The 15017-nt window shown below is 41.8% G+C and overlaps 1 protein-coding gene and 1 long non-coding RNA gene across 7 annotated transcripts in view; both read right to left on the bottom strand.

The window, feature by feature from the left end:
* Positions 1-2098: 2098 nt before the first annotated feature.
* On the bottom strand, positions 2099-3441 carry LOC129412414 (uncharacterized). Its single transcript, XR_008633716.1, has 2 exons — positions 2883-3441; positions 2099-2825 (listed from the first exon to the last, which is right to left on the bottom strand). It is a non-coding gene; the product is annotated as an uncharacterized LOC129412414 (long non-coding RNA).
* Positions 3442-3443: 2 nt separating this feature from the next.
* The window catches only part of LOC110166291 (ras-related protein Rap-2a-like), a 33396-nt gene continuing 21822 nt past the window's right edge, over positions 3444-15017 (bottom strand). Inside the window, exons 2-4 of one of the 6 annotated variants that reach the window (XR_008633702.1) lie at positions 4884-6970; positions 4497-4838; positions 3444-4431 (exon numbers count right to left, since the gene is read on the bottom strand). Coding sequence is in view for 1 of the 6 variants with exons in the window: in XM_020931524.2 (XP_020787183.1) it covers positions 6733-6970 (238 nt within the window). In the remaining 5 variants the exon portion in view is untranslated. The other 5 variants (XR_008633707.1, XR_008633703.1, XR_008633708.1 and 2 more) reach the window with 5 other exon arrangements.

Raw genomic sequence — 15017 nt, 5'->3', positions numbered from 1 at the left:
CCAACTTTTTAATATTTTTAATGTTCGGTAACGACGCTCAGAGTTTGACAAATGAACGTCTGAAAAGTGGGATCTGGTTTTGGATTTTAGCAAAACTACGGCGAGAGAAAAAGGTAAAAACATGAGTGAGACTCGTGTTTAGTCCTGGTTTAGTCCCTGGTCTAGTTAAAGCTGAGTCTTGGTTCAGTCCTGGTTTATTCCTGGTCTTGTCTCTGGGTTAGTCCCTGGTTTAGTCCTGGTTTAGTCCCAGTCTAGTTCTGGTTTAGTCTTGGTCTAAGTACAGGTTTATTCCAGGGTTAGACTTGGTTTAGTTCTAGTTCAGTCCTGGTTTAGTCTTGTTTCAGTCCCTGGTCTAGTCTTGGTTCAGGTTTAGTTCTAGTTCAGTCCTGGTTTAGTCTTGGTCTAGTCCTGGTTTAGTCCAGGGTTAGACTTGGTTTAGTTCTAGTTCAGTCCTGATTTAGTCTTGCGTTAGTCTAGTTTCAGTCCCTGGTCTAGTTTCTGGTTTAGTCCTTCATTCAGTCCTGGTTTAGTCCCTGGTTCATTCCCAGGTCTAGTCTTGATTCAGGTTTAGTCCTGGTCTAGTCTCTGGTTTTGTCCTGAGTTAATCCCTGGTTCAGTTCTGGTTTAGTCTTGCTTTAGATCCTGGTTTAGTCCCTGGTTCAGTCCTTCTTTAGTCCTAGTTTAGTCCTCATTCAGTCCTGATTTAGTCCTGGTTTAATCTTGCTGTAGTCTTGGTTCAGTCCCAGGTCTAGTATTGGTTCAGTCCTGGCTTAGTTCTGGTTTAGTTCTTGCTCAGTCCTGATTTAGTCCTGGTTGAGTGTCTGGTTTAGTCCCTGATCTAATCCTAGTTTAGTCCTGATTTTGTCTTGCTTTAGATCCTGATTTAGTCCTTGTTTAGTCCTGGTTGAGTTCCTGCTCTAGTCCAAGTTCAGTCTTGGTTCAGTCCTTAGTTCAGTCCCTGGTCTAGTCTTGGTTTAGTCCAGGTTTAATCAAGCTTTAGCACCTGGTTCAGTCGAACTTTAAAACTTGGCTCAGTTTAGTTCGGTTGTAGTCCTGGTTCTGTCCTGGTTTAGTCCTGGTTTAGTCTTGGTTCAGTCCTGGTTTAGTCCTGGTTCAGTCCTGGTTCAGTCCTAGTTTAGACCTGGTTTAGTCCTGGTTTAGTCCTGGTTCAGTCCTGGTTTAGACCTGGTTTAAACCTGGTTTAGTCCTGGTTTAGACCTGGTTTAAACCTGGTTCTGTCCTGGTTTAGTCCTGGTTCAGTCCTGGTTTAATTCTGGTTCAGTCCTGGTTTAGACCTGGTTTAGTCCTGGTTTAGTCCTGGTTCAGTCCTGGTTTAATTCTGGTTCAGTCCTGGTTCAGTCCTGGTTTAGACCTGGTTTAGTCCTGGTTTAGTCCTGGTTCTGTCCTGGTTTAGTCTTGGTTCAGTCCTGGTTTAGTCCTGGTTCAGTCCTGGTTTAATTCTGGTTTAGCCCTCATTTAGTCCTGGTTTAGTCCTGGTTCAGTCCTGGTTCAGTCCTAGTTTAGACCTGGTTTAAACCTGGTTTAGTCCTGGTTTAGTCCTGGTTCAGTCCTGGTTCAGTCCTGGTTTAGACCTAGTTTAAACCTGGTTTAGTCCTGGTTTAGACCTGGTTTAGTCCTGGTTCAGTCCTGGTTTAGTCCTGGTTCCAGTCCTGGTTTAGTCCTGGTTCCATCCTGGTTTAGTCCTGGTTCCGTCCTGGTTTAGTCCTGGTTCAGTCCTGGTTCAGTCCTGGTTTAGTCCTGGTTTAGTCCTGGTTTAGACCTGGTTTAGACCTGGTTTAGTCCTGGTTCAGTCCTGGTTCAGTCCTGGTTCAGTCCTCAGTCCTGGTCCTGGTTTAGTCCTGGTTTAGACCTGGTTTAGTCCTGGTTCAGTCCTGGTTTAGTCCTGGTTTAGACCTGGTTTAGTCCTGGTTTAGTCCTGGTTCAGTCCTGGTTCAGTCCTGGTTCAGTCCTGGTTTAGTCCTGGTTTAGACCTGGTTTAGACCTGGTTTAGTCCTGGTTTAGTCCTGGTTCAGTCCTGGTTTAGTCTCTGGTCTAATTTGCGATAAAAACAAACAAAATAAATAAAAACCTCCAGACATTTTGTGCATAAAGATTTATTTTTTGCAAGAATAAGTGACGTAAAGAGACACTGAGAAACACTTCGATGTAACAAGGCATTTTGAAAACAGCTGTAACCGTGGAGACGAACACTGTGGAACTTTTCATCGGAATTTCAAGACGAGATTCTGGAGAAGTGAGTAAGAGCGGTCTGAGAGACACAAGTAAACCCTCCTGTACCTGATTTTGATTTATTTTTTCCGCTTGTATTTGAATAAAACGTGTCCCATAATCAGGAAGTGCACGGTTATCATGCTAGTTGCCATTACACGTTATTGTTTTGCCTGGAATGTTCCGCAGTAATGACACTCGGGGACAAAATTTTTATAGTTTTTTAACATTCAAAACAGGTCAGTGCACAAGTCGTTCTTTTGAATTTCAAAAAAAAAAAAAAAAAAATCTGTGTTTGGTTCGTTCATTCGTTTTTTCAAAATAAAACCAAAAATAAGAAAACGAAAAAAACGACTATTTTCGGATAACGGCCGTTTCCTGTTTCCGTGACTTAAACTGCGATGCCGGACTTTGGCGCCGCGTACAGACTAAACCAGGACTAAACTGGTCTCAGTCCGAGTCTGGTCCCCGGTCCGATTCCGGTCTCGGTCCCGGTCTCAGTCCTGATCACCTGACAGTCTATGCAGGCGTGACTCCAGGTCTGAGTTAGACCTGGTTTAGTCCTGGTTCAGTCCTGGGTTAGTCCTGTTTTAGACCTGGTTTATAGTCCTGTCTTAGACCTGGTTTAGTCTTGGTTTAGTCCTGTTTTAGACCTGGTTTAGACCTGGTTTATAGTCCTGGTTTAGACCTGGTTTAGTCCTGATTTAGTCCTGATTTAGTCCTGGGTTTGACCTGGGTTAGTCCTGGGTTTGTCCTGGTTTAGACCTGGTTTAGACCTGGTTTAGACTTGGTTTAGACTTGGTTTAGACTTGGTTTAGACTTGGTTTATAGTCCTGTTTTAGTCCTGGTTTAGACTTGGTTTAGTCCTAGTTTAGTCCTGGTTTAGACATGTTTTAGTCCTGTTTTAGTCCTGGTTTAGTCCTGGTTTAGTCCTGGTTTAGACCTGGTTTATAGTCCTGTTTTAGTCCTGTTTTAGTCCTGGTTTAGTCCTGTTTTAATCCCGGTTTAGACCTGGTTTAGACCTGGTTTATAGTCCTGTTTTAGTCCTGGTTTAGTCCTGGTTCAGTCCGTATGCGGCACAAAAATCCGGCATCACAATTTAAGTTTCAGAAACAGGAAACGGCCGTTATCCAGTTTTTCCATTTTTCATTTAAACAAAAAAAAAAAAAAAAAACTGAAAATTGAAAAAACTAATCATTATCCGTTTTTTTTGTTTTTTTTTTTTTTTTTTTTTGGTTTTGGAAACAAATAACGAAGAAAATTGTTCATTAAACTTATCTATCGCCATGGAGACGAGGATTCGACGCCACTAAGCTACCGAGTTACGGGTCAGATCTGCGGAGAGGCGACGCCGCTCACAGTAAGAACACGTGCATTTTCAAGGTATTTTCGAGCGACAGAAACGGGTGAAATCGACATTTAAAAGCTACACCGCGGGACATTCCAGGCAAAGCACTCGACATCTCCATGGAGACAAGCAGCCGGCAGACTCTGGACCGGGGAAAAAGTTACGCAATGCAGCTTTAAAGACCAGTCCAGTCACTTCAAACAGAATCTCGCCCGTGTTTTTTTTGTTTTCGTTTTGTGATTGTACTCAAGTCAGTGCAGGTTTTTATTTGTCATGCACATTTAATCCACAATTTTACAAGCATTTTTGGACAGTTTTTAAAACATTTTTCGGGGTCCTCACGTCAAAAAGGTGCGATTTGTTTAAACGTCGACATTCATTCGTTAAAATCGGTCGTTCTCTTTCTACAGGCGGATGTGTTCACAGTGAGACCACAGCTGTTCAGACTCATGTACAAATCAAAATATTCTGTAAAGTGCAAAAGTTTTAGAAACGTTTGACTCGTGGACTCTGGTCTGGTCCGAGTCCTCCTTTAGACCCGGTTTAAGTCCCCCTCTAGACCTTGTTTAAGACCAAGCGTTTTAATTTAGTTCAAGTTCAAGACCGAGTACCGTTTGCATTGTTAGTCCTGGTTTATACCTGATTTGATCAAGTTCTTTGGTTTGGTTTAGTCCTGGTTTAGACCGAGGCTAGACCTGGTTTAGACCCAAAATTAGTGCTTTTTGCTTTGTGGTTTAACCCATTTTCTAACTATATATATCTACTCCTGGATAAGACCTGGTTTAGACCTGGTTTAGACCTTGTTTAGACCTTTTTAAGACCTGGTTTAGACCTTGTTTAGACCTTGTTTAGACCTGTTTAGACCTGGTTTAGACCTGGTTTAGACCTTTTTAAGACCTGGTTTAGACCTTGTTTAGACCTGGTTTAGACCTGGTTTAGACCTGGTTAAGACCTGGTTTAGACCTTTTTAAGTCCTGGTTTAGACCTGGTTTAATCCTTATTTAGTACCTGGTTTAGTCCTCGTTTTGACCAGGTTTAGTCTTGATATAGACCTGGTCTAGACCTTTTGAAATCCTGGTTTAGGCCTGGTTTGGACCTGTTTAAGTCCTGGTTTAGTCCTGGTTTAGACCTTGTTTAGACCTATTTAAATCCTGGTTTAGACCTTTTTAAGTCCTGGTTTAGACCTGGTTTAGTCCTGGTTTAAACCTTTTTAAATCCTGGTTTAGACCTGTTTAAGTCCTGGTTTAGACCTGGTTTAGACCTGGTTTTCAACCTTTTTAAGTCCTGGTTTAGACCTGGTTTAGACCTGTTTAAGTCCTGGTTTAGACCTTTTTAAATCCTGGTTTAGACCTTTTTAAATCCTGGTTTAGACCTGTTTAAGTCCTATTTTTGTCCTTTTTAAATCCTGGTTTAGTCTTGGTTTAGACCTGGTTCAGTCTTGGTTTAGACCTGGTTTAGTCCTGATTTAGACCCCAAAACTTTTGCACGGCATTGCGCTGTAGATGCAGACGAAGTTGCTGAATTGCATTATCTCCATGGCAACGTTCCCAAACCTCTCCGCAGATTCCTCCTCGCTCCGATGATTCAGATGGAGGATTTTGGCACCGTTTCTCTCTTCTGGGAATCGCGTTAATTAAATAAAGGAAGACAATGAAGAATGAGACGAAAGTTATTGTAAAAATTAAAAAAAAAAAAAAGTCCAGCAGAAAGTTGTGAAATTGTCTTTAAACCTGAATTTTGGCTACGTGTGTCTTTTGCCTACATTTCCCAGAATGCAATAGTCAAGAAATCAGGTAGAGATTCAATCAGAGAGCGAGTTTACACTGAGAATGAGACGAACCCAGCGGCTTTTTTTAAATAAGTGCAAATAATTTAGTCCTGGTTTAGTCCTGGTCTAGTCGTGGTTTAGTTCTGGTTTCGATCTGGTTCGTTAAAGACCTGGTTTAGTCCTGTTTTAGTCCTGGATTAGTCGTGGTGTATTTCTTCTTTACTTCAAACTTTTTCCATAGTTTAGCCCAAGTTTAGACCTGGTTTAGACCTGGTTTAGTCCTGGGTTTAGTCCACATGTAGTCCTGGTTTAGACCTTGTTCATTAAGACCTCATTTAGTCCTGGTTTAGTCCTGATTTAGTCCTGGGTTTAGTTCACATTTAGTCCTGGTTTAGACCTTGTTCATTAAGACCTCATTTAGTCCTGGTTTTAGTCCTGATTTAGTCCCGGTTTAGTCCAACCTTTGTCCTGATTTTGTTTTGTTTTATTGTATAGTTAAGCTCTAGTTTAGACCTGGTTTAGTCCTGGTTTAGTTCTGGGTTTAGTTCATGTTTAGTCCTGGTTTAGTTCTGGTTTAGTCCTGGTAGAGACTTGGGTTTATTTCACATTGTAGTCCTGGGATTAGTCCTGGTTTAGTCCCGGGTTTAGTTCTGGTTTAGTTCATATTTAGTCCTGGATTAGACCTGATTTAGTCCTGGGTTTAGTTCCCCTTTGGTCCTGGTTTAGTCCTGGATTAGTTCTGGGTTTAGATCACGTTTGGTCCTGGTTTAGTCCTGGTTTAGACCTAGGTTTATTCCTGGTTTAGTTCACATTTAGTCCTGGTTTAGTCCTGGGTTTAGTTCACATTTAGTCCTGGTTTAGTCCTGGTTTTAGTTCACATTTAGTCCTGGTTTAGTCCTGGTTTTAGTTCACATTTAGTCCTGGTTTAGTCCTAGTTTTAGTTCACATTTAGTCCTGGTTTAGTCCTGGGTTTAGTTCACATTTAGTCCTTGGTTTAAGTCCTGGTTTTAGTTCACATTTAGTCCTGGTTTAGTCCTGGGTTTAGTTCACATTTAGTCCTGGTTTAGTCCTAGTTTTAGTTCACATTTAGTCCTGGTTTAGTCCTGGTTTTAGTTCACATTTAGTCCTGGTTTAGTCCTGGTAGAGACCGGGGTTTAATCCACGTTTAGTCCTGATTTCTTCCAAGTTTATGGCCTGGTTTAGTCCTGGCTTTAATCCTGGTTTAGACCTTGTTTAGACCTTGTTTAGACCTAGATTTAGTCCAGATTTGGCCCTGGGTTTGGTCCGTTTTACTCCTCAGTGTAAACCGCTCCTTTCCTAATCTGAATCGAGTTTTTCTTTCTCGTCTGTGTGACGTTTTGAAGCACCGTCGTTGAGTTTCCTGTTGCTACTGCAGGCTGCACTTGGGACAGCAGACTCTCCTCCGGTCAGGCAGGGGGCAGAAGTCCATCTGTCGCACGATCTCGGCGAACAGCTCGTCCACCATCGTTTTGCTCTTGGCCGACGTCTCCATGAAGGGACAGCCCCAGTCCTCGGCCAGGGCCTGCCCCTCGCCCAGGGACACCTCCCGCTCGTCCTCCAGGTCCACTTTGTTCCCCACCAGGACCACGGGCACCTGCTGATACCTGCGCACAAACCAGCAGAAGAAGAAGAAGAAGAAGAAGAAGAAGAAGAAGATCAGACATTTGGACTTTTAAACAAATCGGATACTGACTTTAATGTCCACGAATATATATATCTATTCCTGGTTTAGACCCGGTTAAGACCTGGTTTAGTTTACACCTTTTTAAGTGCTGATATAGACCTGGTTTTGTCCTGGTTTAGTCCTGGTTTAGTCCTGGTTTAGTCCTGGTTTTGTCCTGGTTTAGTCCTGTTTAGACCAGGTTTAGTTCTGGTTTAGACCAGGTTTAGTTCTGGTTTAGACCAGGTTTAGTCTTGATATAGACCTGGTTTAGTCCAGGTTTAGACCTACTTTAGATTAAAACTTTTTTTCAGTCCTGGTTTAGTTCTGTCCAGGTTTAGTTTTGGTTTAGACCGGCTTTAGTCCTGGTTTAGACCTGGTTTACTCCTGGTTTTATCCTGGTTTTGTCCTGGTTTTGTCCTGGTTTTGTCCTGGTTTAGTTCTGGTTTAGACCTGGTTTAGTTTTGATATAGACCTGGTTTACTCCTGGTTTTATCCTGGTTTTGTCCTGGTTTTGTCCTGGTTTTGTCCTGGTTTTGTCCTGGTTTAGTTCTGGTTTAGTTCTGGTTTAGACCTGGTTTAGTCTTGATATAGACCTGGTTTAGTCCTGGTTTAGTCCTGGTTTAGTCCTGGTTTAGTTCTGGTTTAGACCTGGTTTAGTTCTGGTTTAGACCTGGTTTAGTCTTGATATAGACCTGGTTTAGTCCAGGTTTAGACCTACTTTAGATTACACCTTTTTAAGTCCTGGTTTAGTTCTGTCCAGGTTTAGTTTTGGTTTAGACCGGCTTTAGTCCTGGTTTAGACCTGGTTTACTCCTGGTTTAGTCCTGGTTTAGTCCTGGTTTAGTCCTTGTGTAGACCTGGTTTACTCCTGGTTTTATTCATGGTTTAGACCAGATTAAGTTCTGGTTTAGACTTGGTTTAGTCCTTGTTTAGACCTAATTTAGTCCTGGTTTTATCCTGGTTTAGTCCTGATATACACCTGGTTTAGACCTAGTTAAGACCTGGTTTAATCCTGGTTTACTCCTGGTTTAGACCTGGTTTAGACCTGGTTTAGACCTGGTTTAGACCTGGTTTAGACCTGGTTTAGACCTGGTTTAGTCCTTTTAAACACCAACATAAACCGTCTATGATTTAATCCTGAAGTTCATTTCAATGTGACCAAACACCATAAAATCGTTTGTTCAAGTTGACATAAAAACATGTTGGTGTTGTTTTCTGGACAGTTTAATGCCGCAGTGTGGAACATGCAGGACCTGTCGCCATGAAGAGAAGCAGATCTGGAACATTCCCACCAGAAAAGTTACACAGTGCACCTTTACAGTTAGTTCCTTCTCTCTCTCAATCCCTCACTCTTTTACGCTCTTGTTTCTCTTCTTTCTTTTGCCACTTTTCTCTCTCCTTTCCTTCCTCTTTCTCCTCCCCCTTTCTCTTTTTTTCTCTCATATTTCTCTTTTCCTACCTCCTACTGGATCTCCCTCTCCTTCTCTCTCTCTCCCTCCTCACTTTAATCTCTCCTCTCTCTATATCCCCTCCTCTCTCTCTCTCTCCCTCTCTTTCTATCCGTTCTCCCTACCCCCCCATCCCTCTATCTTTCCCCTCTTTCTCTTTCTCCGTGTGACTACAGCTGCATCTCTTCTTTCTCCTTCCTCTCTCTCTTCTTCCTACCCCTACCAGATCTCTCTCTCTCTCCTTCTCTCTCTCCTCTTCTCTCCTTCTCTCTCTCCTTCTCTCTCTCTCTCTTCTTTCCTCTCTCTCTCTCTCTCTCTCTCTTCTCTCTCTCCTTCTCTCTCCTTCTCTCTCTCCTTCTCTCTCTCTCTCTCTCTCTCTCTCTTCTCTCTCCTTCTCTCTCTCCTTCTCTTCTCCTTCTCTCTTTTCTTTCTCTCTCCCTCTCTCTCTCCTTCTCTCTCTTCCTTCTCTCTCTCCTTCTCTCTCTCCTTCTTCTCTCTCTTCTCTCTCTCTCTCTCTTCTTCTCTCTCTCTCTCTCCTCTCTCTCTCTCCTTCTCTCTCTCCTTCTCTCTCTTTCTATTCTCTCTCCTTCTCTCTCTCCTTCTCTCTCTCTCTCTCTCTCCTTCTCTCTCTTCTCTCTCTCTCTCTCTCTCTCTCTCTCTCTCTCTCTCTCTTCTCTCTCTTCTCTCTCTCCTTCTCTCTCTCCTTCTATCTCTCTCTATCTCTCTCTTTCTATCTCTCTCTTTCTATCTCTCTCTCTCTCTCCTTCTCTCCCTTTCTATCTCTCTCCTTCTCTCTCTTTCCTTCTCTCTCTTTCTATCTCTCCTTCTCTCTCTTCTTCCCTCTCTCTCTTCTTCCTACCCCTACCAGATCTCTCTCTCTCCCCTTCTCTCTCTCTTTCTATCTCTCTCCTTCTCTCTCTCTATCTCTCTCCTTCTCTCTCTCTTTCTATCTCTCTCCTTCTCTCTCTCTCTCTCTCCTCTCTCTCTCTCTCTCTTCTATTCTCTCTTCTCTCTCTTTCTCTCCTTCTTTCTCTTCTTCGCTCTCTCTCTTCTTCCTACCCCTACCAGATCTCTCTCTCTCTCCTTCTCTCTCCTTCTCTCTCTCTTTCTCTCTCTCTTTCTATCTCTCTCCTTCTCTCTCTCTTTCTATCTCTCTTTCCATCTCTTCTCCTCTCTCTTTCTCTCCTTCTTTCTCTTCTTCGCTCTCTCTCTCTCTTCTTCCTACCCCTACCAGATCTCTCTCTCTCTCCTTCTCTCTTTCTCTCTCTCTCCTTCTCTTTCTATCTCTCTCTTTCTATCTCTCTCCTCTTCTCTCTCTCCTTTCTATCTCTCTCCTTCTCTCTCTCTCTTTCTATCTCTCTCCTTCTCTCTCTTTCTCTCTCTCCTCCTCTCTCTTTCTATCTCTTCTTCTCTCTCTTTCTCTTCTTCGCTCTCTCTCTCTCTTCTTCCTACCCCTACCAGATCCCTCTCTCTCTCCTTCTCTCTCTATTCTTTCTCTCTCAGTCCCTCACTCTTTTACACTCTCTTCTTTCTGCCACTTTTCTCCCTCCCTCCCTCCCTCCCTCTTTTTCTTTCTTCGTGTGAATACAGCCGCATCTCTTTTTTTCTCCTCCTTTCTCTCTCTCTCTTCCTCCCTTTCTTTCTCTTTATTCGCGTGACAACAGCCGCATCTCTTTTTTTCTTCTTCCTCCTGTCGCTCTTCTTCCTCCCTCTACCAGATCTCTCCCTCTCTCTCTCTCCTCTTCCTCCCTCTCTCTTTCTATCCTTTCTCCCCTCTCTCTTTCTATCCTTCTCTCCCTCTCTCTCTTTCTTCGTGTGACCACAGCTGCATCTTCTTTCTTTCTTCCTCCTGTCGCTCTTCTTCCTCCCTCTACCAGACCTCTACCTCTCTCCTCTTGCTCTCTCCTTCTCTCTCTCTCTTCCCTCCCTCCCTCCATCCCTCCGTCCCTCCGTCCGTCCCTCTCTCCTCCTCCTCTCGCTCTGTTCTTCCGTCGATAGAAGACGAGCGTCACCGTAATGGGAGCAGAGTATTGAATAATTGAATGAACCTAATGCAGTTTTTTCACATGGTCCAACCGCTGCCCTGAGAAAACCTCCCACCAAAGATCAGGCTCACTGAAAAGTCCTGGTTTAGACCTGGTTTAGTCCTGGTTTAGACCTGGTTTAGACCTGGTTTAGACCTGGATTAGACCTGGTTTAGTCCTGGATTAGACCTGGATTAAACCTGGTTTAGACTTGGTTTAGTCCTGGTTAAATCCTAGTTTAGTCCAGGTTTAATCCTGGTTAAGTCCTGGTTAAATCAAGGTTTAGACCTGGTTTAGTCCTAGTTTAGTCCAGGTTTAGTCCTGGTTAAGTCCAGGTTAAGTCCAGGTTTAGACCTGGTTTAGTCCTGGATTAGACCTGGATTAGACCTGGTTTAGTCCTGGTTAAGTCCAGGTTAAGTCCAGGTTTAGACCTGGTTTAGTCCTGGTTAAGTCCTGGTTAAGTCCTAGTTTAGTCCAGGTTTAGTCCAGGTTTAGACCTGGTTTAGTCCTGGTTTAGTCCTGGTTTAGTCCTGGTTAAATCCTGGTTTAGTCCTGGTTAAGTCCTGGTTTAGTCCTGGTTTAGACCTGGTTAAGTCCTAGTTTAGTCCAGGTTTAGTCCTGGTTAAGTCCAGGTTAAGTCCAGGTTTAGACCTGGTTTAGTCCTGGTTAAGTCCTGGTTAAGTCCTAGTTTAGTCCAGGTTTAGTCCAGGTTTAGTCCAGGTTTAGTCCTGGTTTAGTCCTGGTTTAGACCTGGTTTAGACCTGGTTTAGACCTGGTTTAGACCTGGTTTTGTCCTGGTTTAGTCCTGGTTAAGTCCTGGTTTAGTCCTGGTTAAGTCCTGGTTAAGTCCTGGTTAAGTCCAGGTTTAGACCTGGTTTAGTCCTGGATTAGACCTGGATTAGACCTGGTTAAATCCGGGTTAAATCCGGGTTAAATCCGGGTTAAGTCCGGGTTTAGTCCTGGTTTATTCCTGGTTTATAGTGATGGGCAGAGTGATAAAAAAAAATTAAATAAAATAAAAATCAATATTTCAACAAAGTGCTGATATTCATGTCAAATATTGTGATAATAAAATAATAAACTGGGACTAAATCAGGTCTAAACCAAAACCAAGACCAACCCAGGACTAAACCAGGACTAAACAGGACTAAACCAGGACTAAACCAGGTCTACAACAGAAATGGAAGATGAACCGAGACAAAAAAAAAAGACACAAGTCACTAATCTTGGACTAAACCAGGACTAAATAAGGACTGGATTTTGTTCAAATGTCTCTTTTGCTACTGAAAAATGAATTAAATCAAAAAATAAATCAAATCAAAATCAATTCACATTCAAAATTTTCAACATCAAAATTCACCATTTGACTTTAAAAAAATCCAGTTAAAGGTGCACTGTTTAATGTTTCTAGTGGAGTATTTTTGTATTTTTGAGCGACAGAAACACTTGTAATAAATAAATTCTAGATGTTTATTTTTAAAGTCATACTGTGGAACATTCCAGGCAAAGCAATAACATCTCCATGGACACAAGCAGATAACGGACTGTGCAGTGCAGCTTCAACTGCTGTTTTTGTTGTTGTTGTTTTTTTAGTCAAATTGTGCATTTTGATTCTGAAAAAAAAAATATTATGAAATTCCCATTCCCAAAAATATGAAAATATATCTATAAAATGTTGTTAATTACATTTTTCAACAGCAAAAATACATTTGAACAAAATCGAGTCCTAGTTTAGTCCTGGTTTAGCCTTGGGTTGGTCTTGGTTCTGGTTTAGACCTGTTTTAGTCTTGGCTTAGTCCTGGTTTAGCCTGTTTGTTTAAACCTCATTTAGTCATAGTTTGGTCCCAGTTTAGACCTGGTTTAGGTCTGGTTTAGGTCTGGTTTAACCCTAGTTTAGACCAAATTTAGACCAGGTTTGGTCTCCGTTTAGCCCTGGTTTAGCCTGTGTATTTAAACCTCCTTTAGTCCTGGTTTAGACCAAGTTTAGACCTGGTTTACTCCTTGTTTTAGACCTGTTTTAGTCCTGGTTTAGTCCTTGTTTAGACCTGGTTTACTCCTTGTTTTAGACCTGGTTTAGTCCTGGTTTAGTCCTTGTTTTAGTCCTGGTTTAGTCCTTGTTTTAGACCTGGTTTAGTCCTTGTTTTAGACCTGGTTTAGTCCTTGTTTTAGTCCTGTTTAGTTCTTGTTTTAGTCCTGTTTTAGTTCTTGTTTTAGTCCTGTTTTAGTCCTTTTTAGTCCTGTTTAGTCCTGTTTTAGTCCTGTTTTAGTCCTGTTTTAGTCCTTTTTTAGACCTGTTTTAGACCTGTTTTAGACCTGTTTTAGTCCTGTTTTAGACCTCTTTCAGTCCTGTTTTAGTCCTTTTTTAGACCTGTTTTAGTCCTGTTTTAGTCCTATTTTAGACCTGGTTTAGTCCTTGTTTTAGACCTGGTTTAGTCCTTGTTTTAGTCCTGTTTTAGTCCTGTTTTAGTTCTTATTTTAGTCCTGTTTTAGTCCTGTTTAGTCCTGTTTTAGTCCTGTTTAGTCCTGTTTTAGTCCTTGTTTTAGACCTGTTTTTAGTCCTGTTTTTAGTCCTGTTTTAGTCCTGTTTTTCTTTTTAGTCCTGTTTTTCCTGTTTTAGCCTGTTTTAGTCCTGTTTTTAGTCCTTTTTAGACCTGTTTTAGTCCTGTTTTAGGTCCTGTTTTTAGTCCTGTTTTAGTCCTGTTTAGTCCTGTTTTAGTCCTGTTTTAGACCTGTTTTTCCTGTTTTAGTCCTGTTTAGTCCTTTTAGTCCTGTTTTAGACCTGTTTTAGTCCTGTTTTTAGACCTGTTTTAGTCCTTTGTTTTAGATCCTGTTTTAGTCCTGTTTTAGTCCTGTTTTAGTCCTGTTTTAGTCCTTTTTTAGTCCTGTTTAGACCTGTTTTAGTCCTGTTTCATTTCCTGTTTGTTTTAGTCCTGTTTTAGTCTGTTTTAGTCCTGTTTTAGACCTGTTTTAGTCCTGTTTTAGACCTGTTTTAGTCCTGTTTTCAGACCTGTTTTAGTCCTGTTTTAGTCCTGTTTTAGACCTGTTTTAGACCTGTTTTAGTCCTGTTTTCAGTCCTGTTTTCAGTCCTGTTTTTTAGTCCTGTTTTAGTCCTGTTTTAGTCCTGTTTTAGTCCTGTTTTAGATCCTGTGTTTTAGTCCTGTTTTTAGTCCTGTTTTAGTCCTGTTTTAGTCCTTTTTAGTCCTGTTTTTCAGTCCTGTTTTAGTCCTGTTTTAGTCCTGTTTTTAGACCTGTTTTAGTCCTGTTTTAGTCCTTTTTAGAGTCCTGTTTTAGTCCTGTTTTAGACCTGTTTAGTTCCTGTTTTTAGTCCTGTTTTAGTCCTTGGTTTAGATCCTTTTTAGTCCTGTTTAGTCCTGTTTTCAGTCCTTTTGTTTTAGTCCTGTTTAGTCCTGTTTCAGTCCTGTTTTTCAGTCCTGTTTTAGGAGTCCTGTTTTCAGACCTGTTTTCAGTCCTGTTTCATTCCTGTTTTAGAGTCCTGTTTTTTGTTTAGCCTGTTTTACCTGTTTTAGTCCTGTTTTTAGAGTCCTGTTTTCAGTCCTGTCCTTTTAGTTTTAGTCCTGTTCCGTTTTTTTAGTCCTGTTTTCCAGACCTGTTTTAGTTCCTGTTTTAGTCCTGTTTCCTGTTTTCCTGTTTTTTAGTCCTGTTTTAGAGTCCTGTTTTAGTCCTGTTTCTGACCTGTTTCAGTCCTGTTTTCCTGTTTTAGTCCTGTTTTAGACCTGTTTTCCTGTTTAGTCCTGTTTTCAGTTTCCTGTTTTAGTCCTGTTTAGTTTTGTTTTCCTGTTTTCTTTTAGACCTGTTTTAGACCTGTTTTAGTCCTGTTTTAGACCTGTTTTAGTCCTGGTTTAGTCCTGGTTTAGATCTGCTTCAGTCCTGTTTCTCTCGCTCCTCGTGGGTGGTTTCGTTTCTAACCAGTCCGACCGCGTGTAAACCAGAAAACATCTCCGACACTGTTAATAACACGAGACGACATCTTGAACCACTTTCTATAAATCTGACCTTTTCCCGACGCAGCGTGAGACCGAAAAACCCACCGAGATCCAGTCCCGGAGTCGTAAAGCGCCGCACACGAGCTCGTGTTTACAACCCGACGCAACGAGGTGGACGCCGCTTTTTCCACCCTCCCCGAAGCTAAAACAACAATTATCACGACCTCTCGCTGCGAAAAAATGCCCCAGCGGAGGATTTACGACGAACACGGCACCGGAAAACTGACTCTGCTCGGAAAATATGAGGAAAAAAACAAAAAAAAAACCAAACAACAACGGCGGCGAGATAAAGACGATGAAATACAAAGTGTTAATGAGCAAATGGAGGAACGAAAAAAGCCTGTGTAAGAGATGCTCAAGACGCTCGACTCAAACATACGACTAAAGTCACGGTTTAGTCCTGGTTTAGACCTGGTTTAGACCTGGTTCAGTCCTGATTTAGTCCTGATTTAGTCCTGGTTTTATCTTGGTTTAAATCTGGTTTAGTATGAGTTAAGTTCTGGGTTTTTCTCC

This window comes from Boleophthalmus pectinirostris, unplaced genomic scaffold (assembly GCF_026225935.1).
Source record: "Boleophthalmus pectinirostris isolate CB_2022bp ecotype Guang Dong unplaced genomic scaffold, ASM2622593v1 HiC_scaffold_11, whole genome shotgun sequence".
Classification (NCBI taxonomy): Eukaryota; Metazoa; Chordata; class Actinopteri; order Gobiiformes; family Gobiidae; genus Boleophthalmus; species Boleophthalmus pectinirostris.
The sequence above is the reverse complement of the archived record's forward strand: the minus strand, read 5'-3'. Positions and strand labels throughout refer to the sequence as shown.